This window comes from Plecotus auritus (assembly GCF_963455305.1).
Source record: "Plecotus auritus genome assembly, chromosome: 14".
Lineage (NCBI taxonomy): Eukaryota > Metazoa > Chordata > Mammalia > Chiroptera > Vespertilionidae > Plecotus > Plecotus auritus.
The window spans coordinates 5766332-5791885 of NC_137780.1; the positions used below are offsets into that span (position 1 = coordinate 5766332).

The window sequence follows — 25554 nt, forward strand, 5'->3', positions numbered from 1 at the left end:
ACCAGGCCTCGGAGGGCGGCGATCGTTGTCATTTCTGTCCGTGTCTAGGAACTCCTCTCCTCCCGCCCCTGGCAAAGGACCATGTGTTACTGTCTCCTCAGCCTTTGCTTCACATTGGTCATTCACTGCGTTGTTCTTGCTTCGTGTCACCTATGTAAAAACAGGCTCTCTGGGTGTCTAAGTGAATGCAGGCTCTCCCAGCTCCTGGGAGCTGCCCCAGGAGCACCGGGAGCTTGTGTTGGGACGGAGGCTGCCCAGGAGAGGGCTGCTCGGCAGAGCGCCAGGCCCCTGCTGGACACAGCGACCCCTCTGCTTCCTTTTGCTCATAATGAGTTTCCACGTATGGTCTTATTTCACGAAAGTTCTGCCAAAAGAGCGGAAGTGCCGTAATTTACAGACAGTAGTAGAAGGACCACATGGGAGGGTCCAAATGCCAGGACGGCTGTCCTAGAGTCTCAGCGAGGCCCCCAAGCGAAGCCGTCGATCCGGCTACCAGGCAAGCGGCCCCATTCCATTTTGTCTGTCATGCAGGTGTGTAGCTGCTGGTCCCGCAAATAAGTGACCTCAGTTTTCTTAATGACGGACAGGCTCTCCATCAGCCAGGCTTTCCATTTTTGAAACCGCTTTGCATTTCGTGTGTGAGCAGACCCGACGTTTCTGACGGTGGTTTGTCTGTCCTCGCAGGGGATGATCAGCCTCGTGCTCCAGTGCGTGGACCGGCTGCACGTCTACAGCAGCGCCGCCCACTTTGCCGAGGTCGCTGGCAGAGAGGCGGGGGAGTCCTGGAAGTCCATTCTGAATTCCCTGTATGAGTTGCTGGGTAAGAAGTGGCTGGGTTTTCAAGGCCGCTGCTGTGTCTATTGAAAATGACCACAGGGCGCTCACAGCCCTTTTAGTTCTTGCTTTCTGTGAAGCCGTTAGTTTTTACCCACGCTGCACTACGTGCAGTGATGTTGCTATCGAATCATCTCGGTGAAGCATGGCCAGAGCCGTGGCTTTGCCTTGGGTAAAGGAGAGTGGTCCAGGGTGTGTTTGAAGGTGGGGGCCTCTGGGCGATGAGCATCAGCTATTTGCTGTGGACTTTGAAGAGAGTCCCCCAAAGCCCCTGTTACCTGCTCTCCCCCTGTCAGGGACCTCCCCAGCCCCTCCCTCTCGCCGTTCTGGGATCTGCCTGTGAGGTTCCAGGGACACTTGAACAGTGAGTGACACAGGCCATGGTTTGCACTGCATTCCTCGTGGCCCTGTGCAGACACAGGGCTGCATCGTGTTTGGTCCGGGCGATTACTGCAGCGTCTGCCGTCACTTGTCAAGGGTCTGAGATTTTGCCCTTCCCAAGGGCAGCCGTGGGCTTGCAAAACGGCCTCTGCAGTGGGTGGGAAGCAGTGTCTCTCGCAGCATCCAGACCAGCTTCTGTCTGCCCTGCCCTCCGCGGGGTCAGCCGCCTCCAGTGCTGGCTTCCCTGGACGGCCTTGGGGGCTGCAGTCAGCGCTCAGCGCCGGAAGTGTCCTCTTGGACATGGAGAAGTGGCGGGGCTGCCCTGGAAATGCTCTCGAAGAAGGAGCTGCTGTTCCCCTCAGCAGCCCAGACGGTGTCCGTGCCCTTCCCGACCCGCTCGCTCTGGCAGGAGGCCCGGCCCTGTCTGATCCCGGCTTTGACCACCCTGGGAACCGGGCCACGCCTTGGCCTGCCTGCCAAACAGGTGCGAGTTGCAGAGAAGGCAGGGAGCAGGCTCAGGTGTCCACTTTAAATGTCCATCGTATAATAGACACACACACTGAAGAGATTCCCACGAGGTGGCCTTTCAGTAGCAGAGCGGACATGGCCTAGAGCCCTTCCCCTCACAGCCACGGGCCTGTGACTCCTTCCCTGTTATGTCCTTTCCTTGAAAAACAGAGTTACAAGATCAAGATAGAAACACGAGCTCTCGCTGATCGTGGTTGCTGTGGCCCTCCTCCATGTCCAAGTTCATGGACTTAGATGGCTTAAGGCTCCCTGTGTGTCTGTACTTCCTGGGGGTTATCTGGTCACTTCCATGCTCCCTCCTTGCCACCTGTGTTTTCCTCGGTACAGATATCTTGACCGCAGACCATCACCTCCTCCCAGGTCCGTGCACACTGCCGTGCCTGCGGAGCAGTTGTGATTTTATAGCAGGACTTAGGACCCTTTCCCCGCCCAGCTCCGTCCATCTTCCCTCCTGTTTGGAATAAGAAAATCCCCCTCTCCGCACATGGAGAGCAGCCCCATGCTCACTGCGTTCCTCAAGGTCTCCTTTCTCTCCCAGGCACGGAACAGGATGTATTTCCCCCAAAGGCAGCTCGTATTCTCGAGAAACACTCTAAAACACAGTTTCTCCATGCTATGCACGTACTTATTTTGAGCTTATACACTTACATCACAAAACTGGAATCATACTATCAACATTCTTTTCTGGCCTGTTTTCCTGCCGTCTACACTGTGGGCAGTTTTTTGTGGGAACTGTGAACTTGCGTCAGTTTGGGTCGCTGTAAGCGCCCACTGAGAGATGCGCCATCATAGGCCACCTCAGGCCGTCCAGTGTTTGGCTGTTGTAAACAGCGATGAACTTCCTTGTGTTTCTCTGGTACTTCCCCATAACTTTAGAACCTCACTGAAGTGACTTCTTAATTAATTTGCTGAATTATAATAATTCACACAGTCCGTTTATCTGTGAAACACCCGTGCATACGCACATGGACACACACTCATAATTTCAGGAGGAATCTGTGTCACTGAGTTAAAGTTTTTGGTGGGCATATATACATTTTGGAATTTATGGAGATACAGATTTCTGACACATTCTGTCTCAATGGAGGAAGAAGCCCAGCTTGACTAATGTTGCTAACGTATTTCTGAACAGGATTTGTAAATCCCACTTTCGTAAAAGAGTTTTGGGTTTATACCTGAAAGAGTTCCCTCCGGCTCCCTGTTAGCATTGATGCCACAGCTGACTGTGTGGGAAAGACAGTAGCGGGCGTCCTTAGTTACCAGATTTATTCTGGAAGAATTGAATGCCTTTGAAACATTGACAGTTTTCCATTGAGTATACACACTGGGTTGAAAGAGATCTTAAAGGCCACGTTACAGTTTCATAAGAGATGGGTTCTTTGTCAGAGTATAGCAACCATGAGGTTAAGCAAAGTGAGAATAGGTGGCTTTACTGCAGGGGTTCTCGGGTCCTTGAAATACATGTGAGCCTCTAAATGGGAAGAAGAGAGACAGGGAACAAGGTTTGCAGAGTGATTTCCCGTTGCCCCCCCCCCCCCCCCCCGCCCCAAATCATTTAACTCATCTCTCCGCTGCCTGTTACAGTTACTGGTTGTCTCCCATATTCGGTGCTGCATTTATTTTGAGGAAAACTGATGTGCTCTTAACTTCTTCATTATATGGGTGAGAAAACTGAGCTCCAGAGAAATTCAATAATTTAGTCTCAAGGCTAATTAAAAGCCATGAGGATTCGATCCCAAGTGAGCGAACTCCCGGGACACCGGCTTCTCCATTACCCTTCATTATCAGCTCCCAACGTGAGGGTTACCTCCTCAGAGTAATCCCTTCTAATGAGCGCTGGTGGCTCCCTCCCTGCTAATGCCTCTGCTTTTCCTAACGTCTCCATGGGGTGTGTGTATTTGTGTTGCTTTAGATATAAAGAAGAGGTATTTTGTTCCTGACCCAACATTTCGAGCCACTATTACTTGTGCGTTTGGAACTCTGAAAATCACACACGTGAGAAATCTCTTTTTTTTTCAGCGGCTCTCATTAGAGGAAATCGTAAAAACTGTGCCCAGTTTTCTGGCTCCCTCGACTGGCTGGTCAGCCGACTGGAAAGACTGGAAGCTTCTTCTGGTACGTGTCCCAGTATCTCCTCGGATGTGGTGTAATTCTCCTGGTTTACGTCCTTTATGACATTGAAACACACTCTGATGTTCAGCGCAATAGAAACCTTTTCCTTGCGGTAGGCTGTTTACTGACTGATAACAGTGTCAGTATTGTTTCGGTTATTTCTGAAAAGCAATTTGACCTTATCTTGTTCCTTTGCATTTATAAAGAGTGAGCCCTGAAGGTACCACGGAGCCAGACCCCGCCCTTCCCCACGCAAGCACTCCTCATTGACAGACAGGGGAAGACATTGGTCATTGTAGACAAGTTACTCTTACGTTTTCTCCTTCTTTTTTATCTTAGGTATTCTTGAAGTTCTGCACTGTGTGTTAGTAGAAAGTCCAGAAGCTCTAAATATTATCAAAGAAGGGCATATTAAATCCATTATTTCACTTTTAGACAAGCATGGAAGAAACCACAAGGTGAGGGAGCCCTGGTATTGCCATAAGGGAATTCGGGAATAATTTCAAATATATTTTTAAATGAGGTAACTTTAAAAAGGTGTGTCAGATGTTTCACTACATAGTCAGTAATATGGTTCAGTGTTTATTCTCGGCGTCCATGGGAGAAGAGTGTTCTCAGGTTGTGTGTGGAGGACGATTGTTAGGTGACTGGCCACAGCGCGGTCCTGTTGACATGACTGGGGGAAATGTGTTTCCGTCTGTGCCATGTGCTGCTGACACTTGGTCTGAAAGGGATTGGAGTTGGCTGACAGCAATTTCTCTGCACAGGTTCTGGACGTCTTGTGCTCTCTCTGTGTTTGCCATGGGGTGGCAGTCCGTTCCAACCAGCATCTCATCTGTGACAACCTCCTGCCAGGAAGGGACCTGTTACTGCAGACACGCCTTGTGAACCACGTCAGCAGGTCCGTGCAGATAGACACTGTCACCAGATTGGTGGCCTACCCAAGGAATTCGTGTGCCAGCTCTGTAGCTGAGACATCTGGTGGTCTCTTCATTTTATTGGGTTTTAAAAATCGATTTCCTTAGTTAGTAGCAGTATAGGAATGTTTTCTACCCATCAGATGGTATAATAAGCATAGATGATCTGAGCGAAATATGCATTTATCACAGGCCAACGTTGTGTCGCTGGGTTACCACTGACTCTTGGGAGCAGGCTAACAGCCATAGAGAAAATAGCTGGACAGAATTCTACTTTATGTCTTAACATATAACTAACTAAAAGCACTGCCCTTCGATACCAGCTTTGAAGTGTTCACCAAGTATAATCAAACTGTTGAATTAGAATGTCCAAAATGTACTAAGTTCCACAAATAACCAATAAAATTACATTTGCAGGTAGATTACCTTCCAGGGTATCAAGCATTGAGTGCTGGGTGCCAGCCGCTGTGCTGAGCGCTTCCCCTGCACTCTGCCTGTCTGTGTGTGTTCCAGGTGCGGGCATCCACAATTTATAGACCAGTGAAATGTGGGACCTGGGCAGGAACTCATGTCTCACTCCAGAGACTGAGCTTGTCCTTATATAAAATAGTATCAGTGATAATAATAAAAGTACAGCTTATGGTTAAGATATTACCTGTGATATAGTCAGCACTGTGATACCGTGAATCTAGCCCAGGGGTGGGCAAACTTTTTGACTCGAGGGCCACAATGGGTTCTTAAACTGGACCGGAGGACCGGAACAAAAGCATGGATGGAGTGTTTGTGTGAACTAATATAAATTCAAAGTAAAGGAGCGGAGGGGAGAGCAAGAGAACCCTCCGCTCTTCCGGCTCCGCGGGTTGGATAGAACAGCCGAACGGGCCGGATCCGGCCTGCGGGCCGTAGTTTGCCCATGGCTGATAGCCACTCCAGGGAATACTACTTCACTGTTTTAAACAAAAATGTGGGGATTTGGTATTTGACTTGATATTGTGTTTTTAAAACAGGATTGACTTAAGACGTCCTTCATGGTTCTCTGTAGCATAGACCTACCGTTAATGAGGGTGCCTCCTGAGACCTTCTCTGACCCCTGGTGTTAATGTAGGGCACCAGACCCCTCATGAAATGCAGTTAAATACAGCTAACTCGCGATTCCTCGGTTCCCAGGGAGCCACAGAGAGCAGCAAAGCTGGTTAGTCACCTTGTTCCTTTGTGAACAGCGTGGCCTGCCTCAGCCTCATACCGCAGCTGACACAGAGCTTAGGAAGATGTCTCCATGTCCTGGGGTAATAGAGCTCAGCTAATTCTAAAGGCCGGCTGCACTGCGCAGCTCATCTTAAACGTGGTTAATGAAATAAAACATGCTGAAGAGCAGTTGAGAACTAATATTAGCCCCTGAGTGACGTCGCCAGGGAATCTGGCAGCAAGCGCCATTCCCTGAGCATTAGCCGGGAGGCGGGCGTCGCTGTGCGTCTCCATGCCCGTCTTAGTGATGGTGCCGCAGTCAAGGAAATGTGTGTTTAACGTCTTTGAAGAGCAGGATGAATGTTCAGAATAGTGAGATGTCAGTTTAGACAGTGGAAAGTTTGCTCAGATTTTCTCACGTGTATTCTCCCTCTTACAGCATGAGACCCAACATTTTTCTGGGCGTCAGCGAAGGCTCTGCTCAGTATAAGAAGTGGTACTATGAACTGATGGTGGACCACACAGAGCCCTTCGTGACAGCCGAAGCGACCCACCTGCGTGTGGGCTGGGCGTCCACGGAAGGGTACTCTCCCTACCCCGGAGGGGGCGAGGAGTGGGGCGGCAACGGCGTTGGAGACGACCTCTTTTCCTATGGGTTTGATGGCCTGCACCTCTGGGCAGGTGAGTGCTGTCCGTCTGCTTTCACAGCGTTTTGGAAGAAAACCTTTGCCCTTGCTGCCCATTTCTGAAAGCTATTGATGCTGCTTCTATTTGATACGTTTATTATTCAGAACTTTAACACTGAAATGATGAATGAGCGTGTTAAGTAAAAGCAGAATGTCACTAGGGGAAAAAGAAAACTTAGAATTATAGGACATTTTCGAAGGACTATATTGCTTATGAAAATGTACAGTCATCCCCCTTACCCACTGGGCATGTGTTCATGACGCCCAGTGGATGCCTGAAACCGCGGATAGTACTGAACCCCTGTATAAACTATATTTTTCCTATACAAGCAACCTTTTCACTTAAAGGAAGCACTTTATGGCTTCTTTTTGGCACATCCAAATTGCCAGCCTCATACTCTTGTGCTTTGGGGCCCTGATCAAGTAAATAAGGGTGACTTGGACACAAGTGCTGCCCTATCAGCACAGTCGTCAAGGAGACGGCTAGGTGACTAATGGCGGGGAGAGCATATAGCATAAAGACGCTGGACACAGGGATGGTTTTTGTCCTGGTTGGGAAAGAGTGGATGGCTTGGGATTTTATCACGGTGCGCAGAGTAGCACATCGTGTAAAACTTACGATTGTTTATATTTGGAATTTTCCATTTATTATTTTCAGGCACTGGTTTATCCTTTTTAACTGAAACTATGGAAAGTGGAATTTAAGACAAAGGAAGTTCTGTATTTAAAAAGTAGCATTTTGATTCATGAGTCAATTGCAAAAAGTTATTTGTTTCCTGCTTATTCTAATTGGTATGTGGAAGCTTTAGCTTCCTATATAAAAAGGACCAAACACAGTCCGTGGAAAATGATTGGAAAAAATAAATTAAGTTCACTTCCTGGTAGATAATTCAACCTCAGGGATCTGTGATTTATAACCTGTTGTGAGGAATTAGTTTGTGACATGGCACTTTGTTTCAGGAATGTGGGGCTGTTTACAAATAAGTATATGGTTCATTTTACCAGCTACCAACTCTCAGCTTTGCTGGTTGAGCATATATATTAACAATGATATATCTATATCTATATATATATCTATCTATTTATCTGTCTATATAATAGTCTTTTCTCTAATTTATGAAAAGGATGTGTTTTGGTTGGCACCACTTAAAAGTTTATCTCTTGATTATGTAGAAGTTCCATTTCATAACATGGCATAGATTCTGAAAAAAGGCAATAATTTTTTGACAAAGGATTTAAGGTATAACAGTAAATGAGTCCCAGCTTCTATTCTATTCTCGAGTTGTGCACTGATATGTTAGACCTCTGCCTTCGGCTCTGAAGGTGATTCTCTGAGATGAACACATGTTCCCTTCCTTCGTGTCCTCACAGGCTGCATCGCCAGCACCGTGAGCTCGCCAAACCAGCACCTGCTGAGGACTGATGACGTCATCAGCTGCTGCTTAGATCTAAGTGCCCCAAGCATCTCATTCCGAATTAACGGACAGCCTGTTCAGGGAATGTTTGAGAATTTCAACATCGATGGCCTCTTCTTTCCCGTTGTTAGTTTCTCTGCAGGAATAAAGTTAGTATGTCTGTGTTTGTGCTGTTTCCCTCCGGCTCATACTTCCACGGGACACTGCCCTGCTGTCACCTGCTCCCCTGGCCTCTGTCACTCAGGCCGTCCCTCCACGGCACCTGCCTGTTCTTACAGGAAGGAAGGGGCACGAGTCACCCCAGAGGGGACCTGGGGAGGCTGGGGCTTTGTCCACATAGCCATCATGCACCAACTCCCCCTAACCAGTGTCCTGAAATACCTCAAGTCCATTTTCTTACTTCACAAGGGGAAATGGACAGCATTGTGTAAAAAATACCACTTATTTCCTTCTATTTGGTTTCATTAGTTTTCTTTATCTTTTCATCCTATCTCCACCCCCCACCCCAAAGCCCGGCGTTTCTACAGAAACTGTGTTGTTGTTTACCTCCACCTGTGACCCCTGTAAGCTCCCTGCCTGCGATCAGCTGACTCGGTGGTTTTATCTGACCCTTTGCTTTTTTGCTACTACCAGATGGACAGAGAAATTAAAACGGCAGTTCTTTCCAGTTCTGTAAAGGGAACTTCGGAATAGTGGTCTGTTATGACGAGGGGCCCCTGAGTCATCTCTTACTACAAGCCTGTATCTACTAGCGAGAGGGGACACTTACTGCACTGACCACCCACTTAGTCCGGTTATTCTTTTCATTGTAACTCTACTCAGAGGACTGGTTCCTAAGTTACAGAGGCACCATAGTGACGGGACAGAGTGGTCATGAAATATTACCTATCCCTGTGCCAACGACCTCTTCTCGTGCGTTTATACAAATCATGTCTCTTGCTATAAGCTTCTGGAATGTTTTGAAGTTTTTGCCTTTCCTCACTTTTTGTTTTATATTTTATTTATCTTCGTTTATTTTTTGGCTGGAACGGAAACACACATTAGAAAAAGAATTACAAAAAAGAGGAAAATGCGAATTTAGTTTTGTAAGCCGAGAGCCCGGGAAATCGGTAGCATTTAGCTGCGTTTCAAAAAGGGTTTCCGTGGGACTCAGATGAAACTATTTTCATCAAATGAGTATGACATATAAAAGACTTCAGTAAGTTTTTTTGGTTTTGACTGAGGATAAGAAATAAGGTTACATTTTTTCTTCAGCGAGTGGAGATAGCACGTGAGTCCCTTTAAATTTCGCTGGGAAACTGGGCTCTGGGGCGGGACCTGCTCCTCCCTGTGCTGTGGAGTGTAGATCCTTAGGTCATGTCTGCTCGCTCTCTGTTGGTTATTTGTAAGGCACCTGGGACGTCCCGTTAAGTGACCAGCTCCCAGCTCCCGTGGATGCATTTCCTTCACCTGGGAATACGATGCCTCTGCTCCTTATCTCTCCGCCTACCTTGCATGACGGCAGGCTCATAGACTGTAAGGCGTCAGCATTCTGATGGTGCTTAGAAAAAAACGTGGCTTGTGATAAAGTTAATTCTGCGGCAATAATGTATTCCTTGTGTTTTGTTGATCAGGAATCCTCTGTGTACCCAGAGGTGTAACTGACCCTGACATATGTCCTTTTCAGGGTACGCTTTCTGCTTGGGGGGCGACACGGAGAATTTAAGTTCCTTCCCCCACCGGGCTATGCTCCTTGTTATGAAGCGGTGCTGCCAAAAGAAAAGCTGAAAGTGGAACACAGCCGGGAGTACAAGCAAGAGAGAACGTACACCCGGGACCTGCTGGGCCCCACAGTTGCCCTGACCCAAGCCGCCTTCACGCCGGTCCCCGTGGACACCAGCCAGGTACCCGACAGCCTGCTGGCCCCGTCAGCGCTGTGCTCTTTCTGATGTGCAGGGCTCAGCTCCTGCCTGCAGCCCACAGGAACGCACGTTTTCAGAAATACGATTTATATGTGCGATTGAAACAAGTTTCATAAAATAATGCTCACCTTTACCAGGCCGACTTACCTGTTTTCTCTTCTACTCGGTTTTATTTTTACGGGTGGTCCTAAGCCATTACGTTGCTTTTGTAACACAGTGAAGGTCACAGCCTTAGGCAGCCCGTACTAACTTTAGAGAGTACTCCCTACGTAGGGTAGACGTGGAGTTTTTGTTTCTTCTCCCATCTAGATACACGTACTGTTGTGAAACGACTTAACTGACATTTACCTTGGGTAGAGATTGAGGTCATGGGCTCTACAGTCGAAATTCCTGGGATGCGATGCTCCTCTGGGACCTTGAGGACGTGGGTAACCTCCACGGCTCTGGGGGAGGAGACGGTGAGAGCTGCTCCCTGCAGACCCTGCCTCATCGGGGCACGATCAGGCGCTGCCGGCTTGTTGAGGGACTAGTTGTGGGTGACACAACAGCTCACCTTGAAAATCATTCTGTATTTTTTATAGAAAAGTTATTAAACTTACTCTTTATAAAGATTCTATGTGGAAATCAGTGACGATACAGAGGTAAGAGGAACTAGATCACGGCAGTCAGGCATTTACCGGCTCACGGAGCCAGTGCACCGTCTGGGCGGAGTGGCCTTCACCCGGTCTGTGGATGAGGCCACGTCGGGTAAGGACGTGTGTGGTTCTCCTAAATAACACAGGCTCTGCTGGGCAGCCCACGTCCATCCAGCAAGGCGTCTTTCTTTGTGGCAGTGGTCCTACCGAACTCTACCTTCTTTCTTTCTAACTCTGGTTCATAAATTAGAAACCTCAGTTGCCACCCTCCCAAAAAAGGTCCCAAAATTTCCCTAAAGAGTGTTTAGATAACTAGTTATATTTTTATAACTAGGTTATAATAGATGGCTTAGAACCTAGTTATTTTAATTTAATGGTGTACGAGGCAGTTCTATTTAGTGCTGTTGGAGGGAGAACAATTAGCGCTGTGTCGTATTTTATTTTTTCTAATATGTGCTTTCTTTTCTTTTTTTTTTCAATTTTAGATCGTGTTGCCCCCCCACCTGGAGAGGATAAGAGAAAAGCTGGCAGAGAACATCCATGAGCTCTGGGTTATGAATAAAATTGAACTTGGCTGGCAGTATGGCCCGGTACGGAGTTTTACATTTATCTACAGATTCTGTTAATGCAACTTTCTGAATGCCTCTTTTTTCTTGCTCATCTTGCTGTGTGGTGATGGGAATGAATGGACTGATTTTTTCCCTACACGTCAGTTTGGGGTAATTTTCTTTATGGGAGGGAGCACCATGATGGGCAGGCTGACTGAAGCATGGCTCCGTTGCCTTGATCATTGAAAAGTTACCCATCTGTAAGCTGCAGGCTACATATTCAATCAAGGTTAACACAGGCGGACAGCAGGCGTTGCTTTGAAAGGTTCTTAGAGAGAACCCAGTGTGGCTGGAAGTGCTTTCGTGTGGCCTCTGTAGAGCTCAGATGTTGCCATGGAGCAGTCTGTCCCCTGACAGCACACACCTGTCATCGAGGCCCCCCACGAGAGCAAAGGCCTGTGTAACGTAGGTCCCTAAGAAGACTAATATTTAATTACCAGTGCAGTGATCCAGGCCAGCCTTCTCATTGATCCATCCCTAAAGTCTTTGATTTAGTGTAGTCTGATTTCTAACATACACTGTCAAAGAGTAATATATAAAAACACCTTGTATCATGCTTATCAATCTTGCTGAGGTGGTGGGATGATTCGTGACAGTGGGAAGGAGCGTGTGTGGGTGAGATGAAGGGCTGGGACCTCCAGAAGAGTTTATGTCAGACAGCCAGGTTCATAGGGACTCTGACCAGTTTGGCTCTAAACGCTAAAAAATGGTTCCAGATTAAAGCAAAGTCACCACTACACTCAGTAAGGATTTGGGCCACTCGTCTGCTTCCCCCCACTCCCCACTGCTGATTAGAGGGCCGCTGCCGGTGTCTGACTGGGGGACTGACCCATGGCACCTTCCTGTCCTGTTTCAGGTCAGAGATGACAACAAGAGGCAGCACCCGTGTCTGGTGGAGTTCTCCAAGCTGCCGGAGCAGGAGCGCAACTACAACCTGCAGATGTCGCTCGAGACCCTGAAGTGAGTTCTTAGCTTCCCCTCCCACGCAGCCTCCTTGAAAGGGTTAAGTGTTAAGTCCTTTAATTCCGGCTGGAACTAAACCTATTGATTGATTGACAAAGGTCAAGCAGTTTGGTAACTTTGGGGAAAAGGCAGTGCTGGTGGGAATGGAAATCGTTACCGTTTCTGTAGACATTTGCCAACCTGGTTAAACTTGAAAGTGTATGTGCCCTGGGATCCAGTAACTCCACATCTAGGGGTTGATCCTGGAGATGAAGGACACAGTGCATGTGCTGCATGCGTGAGGCTGTGCTTGGCAGCACTGTTTGTAATAACCAAAGGCTGTGAGCAGAGCATGGGGTCAGACCATCGTGACATGTCCAGCTAATGGAATCCTTCAGAGCTGGTGAAAAATAAACCAGCTTTAAAGAAAGGACAGGATTTCAAAGTGAAATTGTAAAGTCAAGGTAGCAGATTGCAGAGAACTGTCTGCTGTGTATATAGCGTGCACACACACACACATGCACACGCGTGTCTCCCTCAGTGCAGCCCACGCTCTAGCAGGACAGAAGAATTGGGAGCTGTTGGTGCTTTTAGGGGGGAAAGGGCTAGAGCAGTGGTTGGCAAACCGCGGCTCGCGAGCCTCATGTGGCTCTTTGGCCCCTTGAGTGTGGCTCTTCCACAAAATACCACGGCCTGGGTGAGTCTATTTTGAAGAAGTGGCGTTAGAAGAAGTTTAAGTTTAAAAAATTTGGCTCTCAAAAGAAATTTCAATCGTTGTACTGTTGATATTCGGCTCTGTTGACTAATGAGTTTGCCGACCACTGGTCTAGAGGAAGGGACTTAGTGGACTGTTCGGTGTCTGCCATTTCAGTTTCCACTCTCTTACTCATTACTCAAAAGTAAATAATTGATTAATAAATAAGTGTTCCTTAAAAAACACGTGTGCTCTGCTTTTGGCAGGACTGTTATCCCGTTTCCACCTGCGGATGAGCTGAGCCCTCGGGCTCCGGGAAGGATTGTGCTTAGCTCTGGTTTTGTTTTCCAGGACCTTGTTGGCATTAGGATGCCACGTGGGTATATCAGATGAACATGCTGAGGAGAAGGTGAAAAAGATGAAGCTACCCAAGAAGTAAGTTGAACGTCTAACAATATTCAGAAGTCCATTGTGTGGTGTTACACATACATCTATTTATTCAACATATTTTTATTGAAAGCCTGCCGGTGTTAGGCACTGGTCTAGGCTCCAGGGCAGTCAGACTCCTGCTGTCGGGAGCTTACCTGGTGTCGAAGCCATCCAGAGCCCAGAGCAGTTAGGAGAGGAAATGTGACTTACAGTTTTATTTAAAGAGCATTTTCTCAAGTTCTGATCATTTATTCTTTTACCTTAGCATAATTATCTGGTGAATTTTCTTTTGTGCAAAAGGATGATCTTTGCGATGAACAGGTGTATGTTTATCTTAACTTAGTAAATAAAGTTAATTCTTTCAAAAACTGTGCCTTGAAAGGCTCCTGTGTGCCCTGCGCTGCTGTAAGCACAGAGGCGGTTAGAAACGTGGGTGGTGCCCACCCTGAGGCACAGTGGTTGTAGTGCATGCGTGCAGTCAGGAGTGAGAGGAGCAGGAGACAGTTGTATGACCGTGTGGGGCGGGCAGTGCTAGTGCCCACATATTATGTGTTGAAAATTTTACATTTAAAATTTTATATTTCTTCCAAAAGATGAAAACTTACTTAGTACCTTTTCTCTCCAGCTCAGAGTGCAGAAATAGTCTCTGGTAAGAGTCCCTGAAGAACCGGGCCTCCGTGTTTTGGATGGCTGTGGGTTTCCTAGTCTCTCTCTTAGCTGGGGCTTCCTAAATGATGTACGTTGGAATAATCTGTAGATGCATTAGAATTTTCCTAGTACCTATAAGGATACATACACAGCTTCATTAAGTAAAAATTACATTAATAAAACATTTACAAGTTGATAATGAGAACTTCGTTTGAGAAATCCATTGAATGTTCTCACTGATAACCAGTCCTTTGATTTGCATTAAGCCTGGACTCTTAGGAACACAATGATAACTTGTTCTCCATTTTGAGAGATAGGTGAGTTGTTGAACTTGGTTTATTGGTGAAAAACAAAACCATAAGGGTGGTGACCCTTCCTCCTGGTGAGTTCTGGGCTTGAGTGGAGGGACCCGGCTTGCTGGAGCTGTGTTACCAGTGGTCACCACTGTGGTTAGGGAACCTCTGGAAGTAGATGGGGCCACGCAAAGACTCTTGCAGGGATGTTTAAACCTTGACTCTTCTGGGAAGGCCCATTGTATATGTGTTTTGCTTTGCTCTGTAGTTACCAGCTGACAAGTGGCTACAAGCCTGCACCGATGGACCTGAGCTTTATCAAACTCACCCCGTCTCAGGAAGCAATGGTGGACAAATTGGCAGAAAATGCTCACAACGTGTGGGCCCGGGACCGGATCCGGCAGGGCTGGACCTACGGCATCCAGCAGGTAATTGGGGATTGACGCTGCCTATTTTTAAAGCTACTTGAGGTCCCAGAAGGGCCTTTTGTAACATACGGGGTTTTCTCTTGAGAAGGGACAGCAGCCTTACGTGGTCTCTGGACTCAGAATCCCTGACCTGCTAATGTGGCTCTTCTCAACACTGAGACTTGTCAGCCAACTGTGCAGGGAAATTGCATGTTCTCTACGTTAGCTCATTGCTTGTGAGCGTGGCAGAAGGTAGATGCTGAAAGAGGTCCTTCAGGTGGCTTTCGTTATTGCTGTGGTTGTTTTTACTTTTTATTCTCCAGGAGAGGTCTCCCTTTATATTGAGGCAGACCTTCATTTGATTAACTCTTCTGTATTGGTCCTGTTCCGGTAACTTCTGTAGTCCGAGGAGACCAAGGGGATGGGAGGGGCAGCCTTTACCCTCAGGGCCTTGGCGTTTTGTTCTCTTTCAATGTGGTGGTGTTTACTGTCTCACTTCCTCACGTTGTTGGCATTACTTTGATGACCGCACCTTTTTCTTCCTGTAGGATGTCAAGAACAGAAGAAACCCGCGCCTTGTACCCTACACCCTTCTCGATGACAGAACCAAGAAGTCCAACAAGGACAGCCTCCGGGAGGCGGTGCGCACGCTGCTGGGGTACGGCTACAGCCTGGAGGCGCCCGACCAAGACCACGGTACTGCCAGCTCCCTCTGCTCGCAACATCCTGGGCAGGGTTTACAGCCAAATAAGAGAAAAAGGGAGCACAGAGTCCTGTGGTGTGCAATCTCGTACGCAGTGTGCAGTCCAGAGCAGCGGTCGCCAGCCTTTCGGACCTCATGGACCACCAGTGGTCTGCTGGTTGGCGACTGCTGGTTTAGAGCTCCTTTTCCTGAAGGATTAGACCGTCTCTCAGGAGCGAGGCCCAGACCACAGTGGTTTACTTCCTGAGGAGTCTAAGGCGTCTACTGGGTTCGGACATTGCCCCCATCCCATCCACCAGCGGTCCTTCAAAGAGCTGGGTTTAGTTGTTTATGGGAATAAATTGTAGTGGGATCTAGTGTTTTCTGAGCCTTCATTATTTATACCCATTCATGTAGGCAGTATCAATTAGTGCAGTATTTTGCTTTAAGGAAAACACATTAGAATAGGCAATCAATAAATATGTGTTGAGTATATGGACTTTTTTTTTTAATCCTCAACCTTTTGGTGTACATTCTCATGGTCACCTGGCTTCAGGTTCCATGGCTGAGGTTTCTCACTCCTGGCTCTCTCAATCCACGTGTGTCCATTCTCAATCCACATGCGTCCACTCTCAATCCACATGCACACACTCAGCCCATATGTGCTCAATCAGTCCACATGTATGCACTCTCAGTCCAAGTGCACCTACTCGCAGTCCACGTGCACCTACTCTCAGTCCACATGAGTCTTAGTCCACGTATATCCACTCAGTTCACGTGCACCTACTCTAGTCCACGTGCACCTACTCTAGTCCACGTGCACCTACTCTAGTCCACGTGCACCTACTCTCAGTCCACATGCGTCTTCTCTCAGTCCACGTGCACCTACTCTCAGTCCATGTATATCCACTCAGTTCACGTGCACCTACTCTCAGTCCATGTATATCCACTCAGTCCACGTGCACCTACTCTCAGTCCATGTATATCCACTCAGTCCACGTGCACCTACTCTCAGTCCATGTATATCCACTCAGTCCACGTGCACCTACTCTCAGTCCACGTACACCTACTCTCAGTCCACATGCGTCTTCTCTCAGTCCACGTATATCCACTCAGTCCACGTGCACCTACTCTAGTCCACGTGCATCCACTCTCAGTCCACGTGTATCCCCTCAGTCCACGTGTATTCCCCTCTCAGTCCATGTGCACCTACTCTCAGTCCACGTGCGTCCCCTCTCAGTCCATGTGCACCTACTCTCAGTCCATGTGCGTCCACTCTCAGTCCATGTGCACCTACTCTCAGTCCATGTGTGTCCACTCTATCTACTGTGTCCTCTCAATGCACGTGTGTACCATTGCCTACAGATGTTTTTCCCTTTGCACTGCACTGATTCTGATGTCACACTTGACCCTTTTACTTTCTTAAACACTGTGTGTGTGTGTGTGCAGCACATTATGGTGAAGATGTACGGGAGAGGGAGTTTTGCCCTCACTCATGCTGCCTGGGAGTGTGTGGATGGGGACCCTTCCCTGCTTTTTATAGCTTTCTGTCACCCCCTCGTTGCCTGGTTGCTTCTTTCCTCCTCTCTCTCACCCGCCAATGTCCATTCATTTCTTATGGGCAGTGGTTTCAGTCTCTTGTGCTGTCTCTTTCTATCCATGCCTCACGTTTATCTCACCTTCCGCTACCAAATCACCAACTGCTTCCGCTACCAAATCACCAACTGCTGGTAGGTCTTTGCACAGAAAGATACTCTCTCCTGCAGAGGCAGCGCCTCACCAGCTCACCACAGCCTCGTGCGGAAGCCAGTGCTCCCTGCGCCTCGCTGGCTCGTGGGCTGCCCGTCCTGATGAACACACTTAGTACATGCGCACCAGATGGGAGGAGAGTGTCACTAGCACATCACTGTGGGTGTAGTTATAAACGTATGTGGTATCTGCCCCCCTTTCAGTGTTCCCTGTGATCACAGACTCTCCTTACATTACCAGCTGCTCGAGCTGAAGTGTGCAGCAGCCCCGGGGAACGGTTCCGGATCTTCCGGGCTGAGAAAACCTACGCCGTGAAGGCGGGAAGGTGGTACTTTGAGTTCGAAGCTGTCACTGCTGGGGACATGCGTGTTGGCTGGAGCAGGCCAGGCTGCCAGCCTGATCAGGAGCTGGGCTGCGACGAACATGCCTTCACCTTTGACGGCTTCAAGGTGAGTGGGTGCCAGGCAGCAGCCAGGGAGTGGGAGGCATCCTCCCTGCCGGGCCTGGCTTCCCCCGGAGGTCCCACCGAGCCCTTCGCAGAGCACACATTGGGAAGATGGTTCCCAGGGAAACGCCTGCCCTTGTAGTCTCAAAACATTGTTCTCTACCCACAAACACAGGAAACCCTTGTCAGAAAGATGAAGCACCGTGTCTAACAAAGGTGTTAAAAATACATACACTCATTAAAATGCACACACGTTGACAGCACTTCCATGGAAGAAATCGATCCTCAAGCAGTAATTAATGATAGGCAGACACCTTTAATAACTGTAAGAATACCTAAGGCAGTGTGGTTTATAATCACAGAAAGTTTCCATTTTCAACATCGTTAGGCATTTTCATTTCTTTGGCTGTGGGGAAGCTTATTTTATTATTTATACATCATATAAATGTTTGAAAATTATTTTATCCGTATAAAATATTAACCAAAAATTTGCGTGTATGAACATAGTCACAATAGACTAATAGTCATTCTTGCTGATAAAATAGATCTTTTATTTGTTTTCTCTGATTTCCCTCCAGTGGACTCTATTCCTTTTTATGTGAGGGAAATTTAATGGGAAGAAGGAAATTAGAATAAATAAGCAACTGTGTAGGAGTTTGGCGGTGGGCTCGCAGGTGTGTATGGAGGGAGAGCACTTCGAGGCTAGAAACTGGCATTGTGTCCTCTAGGGCAGTTGACGCTCTTGATTCTGAAATGTCTTATCTTTATTTTTCCTGAATTCTGCTTTTTACTTCAGATGGGAAAGTTGAACACCTTGTGATACCTAATGTAGTTAAATAAATTTTCTAAAAACTAAGTATTATACTTGAGAAGAATCATATTATTGTTTTGCACTGGTGACTGTATCTCATTAAATATTAGATCACAGTGAAGGTGACATTTAGGGGAAAGTTAAAAGATTTACCTGGCAAATTAATCAATACCACTAATTTTGTACCTACAGATCAATAGAATATACTATAGGTTCAACTATCACACTTATCCTCTGTGTATATCAAACAATATTGGCATCTATATTCAGTCTTCAGCTATTTATTTCAGCAAACATATTGTAAACATTTTTAGGTTTGGTTTGAAACTTTTTATTTTATTATACTGGGTGGGGCATAGGTTTACAGTTGCTTGTATGGAAAAATAATAAAATAATGAATAATAATACAAAAATAAACTTGTGTGTACTCACAACTGTAAACCTACTTTTGCCCCACCTTGTATATTGAAATGCGTTAAGATTTCCATTTTGTTATATATTAGTGCCATTATTCCAAGGAATGGAACTTTCTTTTGAAATGGATGAAAACTAGAATGTCATTCAATGATAAATTCCCAGCTTGAGTCTCTGCTCATAATTCTTTGTATTCGGGGGAGTAGAGAGAAACCACCCATGTCCCGGAAGCATTCATTATAGGGAGAAAAATAAAATGTTAAAGACAGAGTTTTCTTTTGAATAGAAAGTATGTAGAGTAGGTTTTTAAAGTGATGGATTCTCAAAATGATGAAAGAGCATTTGGGCTTTTCTCGAGTCAGTGCACACAGTGTTGCCATTAGGGACTTAGGACTCCCAGATCCCGGCTCTGGGTGGGGGTGGGCAGAGGAGTGCTGCTGTGAGCCCTGCAGGCAGTGGGGGTGCGTTCTCCCGGCTTTTTCGGTGACAATGACTCTTCTGTCCCCAGGCCCAGCGGTGGCACCAGGGCAATGAGCACTACGGGCGCTCCTGGCAAGCAGGCGATGTCATGGGGTGCATGGTGGACATGACGGAGCGCACCATGATGTTCACACTGAACGGCGAAATCCTTCTTGACGACTCAGGGTCAGAGCTGGCTTTCAAGGACTTTGATGTTGGTGACGGTGAGTGTGTTGGGGCGGCACAAGGAGGCTCTTGGCTCTGATGCCCGTGACCCCGTCTTTGCTTGAGGGTGAGGGCAGAGGAGCTGCCGCTGGAAGTCGCATGGGCACGCTCGTGGCCCGTTTGATCAGACACCCTTGACATTGCTCACGACAGAGCTAAGGCAGGAATGGCTGCTTGAACGCGCATAAGAAAATGAATGGCAGGCAAGAGGCGCCTTTGCCACAAATGTTAAGTTTTGGTTTAGGATTTCCCTCTGAGCTGCTTATAGCTTCTGTCTGTTCACTCATTTCATAAAAATGTAAGGGGAGCCTCCCCGTTCAGGCCCTCTGCTGGATGCTGAGAGGACAAAGATGAAGAAACACTATTCTGTCTTTATGTGGTAACAGTATATCGGGAGTCCACACTGGTGTGATTTCTGATCAGTGAGAAGTTCGAAATACTAGCAAAGGGATGCCAGTGCAGAGAGCAGGCAGCTGTGCTGTGGCTCCGGTGACCTGGCAGGGATGTAAAAGATGAAAGCCCTTCGTGAGGCAAACACTTCCAGTAAGGGGGCCACTGGCCACACGGGGCTATTTTAATTGACATTAAATTAAGTTAAAAATTGAGTTTCTTGCCTGGCCGGTGTGGCTCAGTGGTTGAGTGTTGACCTATCAACCAGGAGGTCATGGTTCGATTCCTGGTCAGGGCACATGCCCAGGGATCCTGGAGGACTGGCTGCTTAGCATGCGTCTCATGTACAGAGTCCAAGGTGAGGAGGGACTTACCTAGAGGTCGCAGTTAGTGAATTGTGATGCTGAGATCGAATACTGCCCTTCTGACCTTATGTCTAATACTTAGCATCGGTTCTGTCTTTCTGGAGCAACACTTGTGATCATGCCGTACTAACAGGCTCTTATGTTAATGGAACTGAAGGTTTTGGTTCTTCTTTCTTCCAGGATTCATACCTGTGTGCAGCCTTGGGGTGGCTCAGGTGGGAAGGATGAACTTTGGAAAGGACGTGAGCACCTTGAAGTATTTCACCATTTGTGGCTTACAGGAGGGCTATGAGCCGTTCGCCGTTAATACCAACAGGGACATTACCATGTGGCTAAGCAAGCGACTTCCTCAGTTTCTCCAGGTTCCATCAAACCATGAACATATTGAGGTTTGCTTTTTCTTAAAATATCAATTGCCAAAAGACAGGATTAGAATATCTTGACACATGGGAGTTTTACTTGGACAATTACTGTCACTTACTTAAAGTGGTGACCCCGGTGTGTTACATAGAAATAGAATTAAGCATAGGCTCAGCCTTGTTTTTAAATACTTTATGAGTAGCTGATTATACTGACGAGTAATGGTTAATTTTCGTTTTTAGAGGCAATCTCAGGCTCAGTCTGAATAGATGCAGTTATAACATGGATTTCCCAAACCCTCTTTGGAATTAGAAGCAGAACTATGGGTATATCTGCCACACAGTCTCGCTATATTCAATCGTCTAATTTACAGAATCACACCACATATGGCTGCGTTTGGGGTTTTAAAGACATGAAACATGTGGTCTTTAGAACCCCCAAATCCACAGTGATGGCTGGAATTGACCTATTGCGTCTCTGTGTGCTAGGTGACCCGGAGAGATAGAACCCCCAAATCCACAGTGATGGCTGGAATTGACCTATTGCATCTCTATGTGCTAGGTGACCAGAATAGACGGCACCGCGGACAGCTCTCCCTGTTTAAAGGTCACTCAGAAGTCCTTCAGTTCCCAGAACAGCAGCACGGACATTATGTTCTACCGGCTGAGCATGCCCATCGAGTGCGCAGAGGTCTTCTCCAGGACGGTGGCCGGGGGGCTCCCGGGTGCCGGCCTCTTCGGGCCCAAGAGCGATCTGGAGGATTACGACGCGGATTCTGATTTCGAGGTTCTGATGAAGACAGCTCATGGCCATCTGGTGCCCGATCGAGTGGACAAGGACAAAGAAGCTACAAAACCAGAGTTTAATAACCACAAAGATTACGCACAGGAAAAGCCCTCTCGTCTGAAACAAAGGTCGCTGATCTCTGCAAAGAGATTCTCAGAGTGAGCTCGTTCCGTGGGGAGGGTTGCAGTGGAGGCCAGGGATTTCCCACGTCAGTTTTTTCTTTCTCTTCGCCCTTCTTCATGCACAAAGGGTTCTATAGGGGACAATTAAGCACCCTGTTTGTCATCTGATTTGTTACCATAGACGTACTCTATCCCGAGTTCCTTTTATATGCCTTTTCATTTTGGTAAACAAAACAAAACAAAAAAAACACAAGAAAATTTACCATCTTCACCACTTTTAAGTGCACTTACAAACTTTAAGTGTACAGCACAGTTGAGTGAACAGTAGTGTTAGGTGTGATCACATTGTTGTGAAACATCTTCAGCACGTTTTCATCTTGCAAAACCGAAACCCTAAACCCATTAAACAAGTCTCCTTTCCACCTCCCCCCAGGCGCTGGTAACTACCATTTTACCTTTTGTTTCTATGAATTTGACTAATCTGGTACCTCTTATAAGTAGAATCATACAGTATTTTTCTTTGTGTGACTGGTTTGTCTCCTTAAGTGTAATGTCCTCAAGGTTCATCCATGTTGTAGCATGTTAGACCTTCTTCCCTTTTTTAAGGCTGAGTAATATTCCATTGTGTATATAAATCACATTTTTGTTTATCCATTAGTCTCTCCATTCATTGATGGATGTTTGGCTTGATTCTACCTCTTGGCTATGGTAAATAGTGCTGTTGTCAACATGGATATAAAAATACCCTTTCAAGACCCAACTTTCATTTGTTTTGGATATATACGCAGAAATGGGATTCCTGGTAGTTCTATTTTTAAGTTTTTAAGGAATCTTCATATTGTCTTCCAGAGCTGTTGCACCATTTTATGATCTTACCAACACTATACAAGGGTTCAAAGTTACTCACATCCTGTCAATCCTTGTTATTTTCTGTGTTTTTTTTCATAGTAGCTATCCTCAGGGGGGTGAAGTGATAGCTCATATAGTTTTGATTTGCATTTCCCTGATAATTAGTGCATATCTTGTCATATTCTTATTGGTCCTTTGTAGATCATCTTTGGAGAAATGCCTTTTCAAATTCTTTGTCCATTTTTGGATTGGCATGTTTGCTTTTCTGTGGTTGAGTTGTAGGAGTTCTTTGCATACACTGGATATTAATCTTTAGCAGATATATGGTTTGCAAGTATTTCCCGCCAAGAGTTAGTTTTCAAAATGTCTGTATTTGCTTTCTCGGTTGAAACTTAAAGAGTATTCTCCCTAAATAGTATTTTTATGGACAAGAAGGCAACCCATTTTAGCATTTTGCCTTGCACTAAATCTGAATTTCTGAGCCTCAGCATGCTCTGGGTTAGATAACTGTTTGTTGTGAGAGTCTGCCTTGTTCATGAAACATGGTCTCCATCCACTGGATGCAGGTGGCACACACTTGGCCCCCATCCCATGTTATGACAACCAAAAACATCTCCAGATGTTGCCAGACATCCTCGGGGGAGTGAAATCGCCCTGGCTGATAATCACTGAACTAAGCTGATTATTTGCTTGTGTTTGAAGGAAGCAGAACTTTTAACGTTGCTTACTCCCAGTTCTGTCATATTTTCAGATTCTTGCTTAGGAAGACAAAGCCGGATTACAGCATGAGCCATTCCGCGAGGCTCACTGAGGACGTCCTTGCGGATGATCGCGATGACTATGACTACCTGATGCAGACGTCCACGGTACGAGGTCGCAGCTCTCGTCCTTCCGTCTGTCTGTCACTCATCCCACTTGACATTTCAAACAGTCCACTTAAGTCATCATACTTAGCAAGCTTATGTTTAATATAATTTTTTCTTATTTGGTGGAGGGGGGGAGTAAAAAGTTGAAATATATATGGATATGCAGTAAAAGAGCTATTTTAGGGAAAAAGGCCTATTTTTTTTTCTTGGCAAAATTTGAATTTGTGACCTAATTTCTCCGAATACACATAATTTCTTTCATCTTTGTGATATGTCTAAAAGAAGATAATTTATATTTTGTTAGAGGTCAAGTTTTGCTCTGTGCCATTTAAAGTTTTCCAAACAGCTAAATGCCAAATGGAAAAAATAGGTAGTAGTGTCCCTCAAGTCCCCCCATGTTTGAGATCGGTTTTCACATATTAGATCAGAGCTATTTCAAAGTGATTTTAAGGTGTGGAAATGTGACATTTTAGCGCTAGGAAAGACGACCTATCCACAGGTGTAAAACTCCAGCATAGATTAGCACACTGGGAAAGCCGGCAGAATTCAAAGCTTACCTGCCTAATGGCTGATGATTGTATTGCATAAACATCCTCTATATGTACAAATACATGTGGTGTGCATATTAGGTGTGTACTCCCACAGTCACGCGCACACACTCAGGAGTACAAGAGCCTTCCGCCATTAGCACGTCTGCTCAGAGACAGACTTCCATGCTCCCAGGATTTCTAGCTGAACTCCATCCGGATCTCTGCTCTAAGGCTCTTCTTAGTTTGCAGTGTTAGTCTTCGGTGTTGATGACATTTTAACTAGGCCCAGCGATTTTAAGCCACTATATTCAACAAGCCAAGGACGCTGCAGTTCAGATTGGTTCGTGTTACGTTGCCAATGCCTGCTTTGCTGTCTTCACAGTACTATTACTCGGTGAGGATCTTCCCTGGACAAGAGCCGGCCAGCGTCTGGGTGGGCTGGGTCACAGCCGATTTCCACCAGTACGACACGTGCTTTGACTTGGACAGAGTTCGCACAGTGACCGTGACTCTGGGAGATGAAAAAGGGAAAGTGCACGAAAGGTTGGTTTTCTTCCCTTTCTTACAAGGGACAGCTGATCGAAATGTTGATAAACCTAGGAATTTTCTTTCTTGGATTTCATACCCAGGGTATTATTTCTACTTATAGGAACAATATGATCAAAAACCTTAATGTCGGTGTCCTTTCTGTTGCTCAAACAAGCCAGTAAGGAATCTGAGCATTTAAAAGTGAAAACAGTTATAGAGTGAGAGCAGCGCACCCTTTTTCGGGTAATAGTCCTGTTCCTTCAGCTGACATCGCACATGACTAACAACTTGGGTTGCGAGTCGCAGCCTTTGTGCCAGGGGTTAGGATGGGGAAGGTGAGGCAGGGAGCATGTGGTCTGACACGCATCCTGGGACCTGGTTGTGGGGGGGAGACGATTGAAGACTTGAGGGGCTAGTGGTGGAGACCAGGTGGGCATGTTTGAACTCCGACTGAGGAGCAGTGGGTTCTTTCCTCAGCCTGGCCATTGACTCGCTGTGTGGCTTTGGGTAAGTCAGTTACACTTTCTGTGCCATCCTTTTTCATTTGTAAAACAAACCAAACTCAAACCAAACCTTCAAAAAAGTGAAGAAGGCCATTTTCCTTGCAGACGTAGACAAGAGAAGACCTGACATTTGCACCTGCCTCTGTGCCCACGCGTCCTCTCGTCCTCCATACGTTGCTTTTATTTTATAGCCGCACCTCGTTTTAGGTGACTAGAAGTTCACTCTCTTGCCTTCAGGTTTTAACACCTGAAACATTAGAACTTAGACCTTGAGGCGGTGGGCTGGCAAGACTCTCCAATGAGGAGAGCTTCATGTCAGTGTGGGCGCCCCAAACCACCTGTGTCCAGGAATATTCTTGGGGGACATACTGGATTTTCAGAGAAGGTGATAGTATAAGAGAAGCTGGGGTTGAGCCACCAAATAGATGACTCTGTTGTGGGAAGGGTTGTTGAGTCTTAGGGACGCAATGCAAAGAAGCACAGCTGACCTGGTTATCCAGAAACTGACCAGCTCACCTTTTTTTTTTTAAATTTTTATTTTTTAATCTTCACTTGAGGATATTTTTCCATTGATTTTTAGAGAGGGTGGAAGACAGAGGGAAAGACAGAGAGAAACATCGATGTGAGAGAAACACATCGATTGGTTGCCTCCTGCATGCGCCCCAACCAGGGCCCGGGCTGGGGAGGAGCTTGCAACGAGGTGCATGTCCTTAACTGGAATCGAACCCAGGACCCGACATTCTGTTCACTGAGCCAGACTGGCTAGGGCCATCTCACCTTCTTGTTCTTTGCCTGCCTGCCGCCTGTTTTTTCCTGGTCTCATTCATCTGTCTGCTCTCTGGTGGCAGACAAAGT

At 46.6% G+C, this 25554-nt stretch overlaps 1 protein-coding gene across 1 annotated transcript in view; it reads left to right on the forward strand.

Annotated features, from left to right (window-relative positions):
• The window catches only part of RYR2 (ryanodine receptor 2), a 203519-nt gene that overhangs the window by 66167 nt on the left and 111798 nt on the right, over positions 1 to 25554 (forward strand). Inside the window, exons 16-33 of the mRNA XM_080651042.1 lie at positions 685 to 820; positions 3763 to 3858; positions 4195 to 4313; positions 4623 to 4756; positions 6397 to 6638; positions 8015 to 8207; positions 9725 to 9941; positions 11080 to 11184; positions 12059 to 12162; positions 13190 to 13273; positions 14477 to 14636; positions 15164 to 15311; positions 17287 to 17495; positions 19225 to 19399; positions 20336 to 20544; positions 21077 to 21429; positions 23024 to 23138; positions 24051 to 24211. Of these exons, the coding sequence (XP_080507168.1) occupies positions 685 to 820; positions 3763 to 3858; positions 4195 to 4313; positions 4623 to 4756; positions 6397 to 6638; positions 8015 to 8207; positions 9725 to 9941; positions 11080 to 11184; positions 12059 to 12162; positions 13190 to 13273; positions 14477 to 14636; positions 15164 to 15311; positions 17287 to 17495; positions 19225 to 19399; positions 20336 to 20544; positions 21077 to 21429; positions 23024 to 23138; positions 24051 to 24211 (2960 nt within the window). The remainder of the gene's footprint in view (positions 1 to 684; positions 821 to 3762; positions 3859 to 4194; positions 4314 to 4622; positions 4757 to 6396; positions 6639 to 8014; positions 8208 to 9724; positions 9942 to 11079; positions 11185 to 12058; positions 12163 to 13189; positions 13274 to 14476; positions 14637 to 15163; positions 15312 to 17286; positions 17496 to 19224; positions 19400 to 20335; positions 20545 to 21076; positions 21430 to 23023; positions 23139 to 24050; positions 24212 to 25554) is intronic.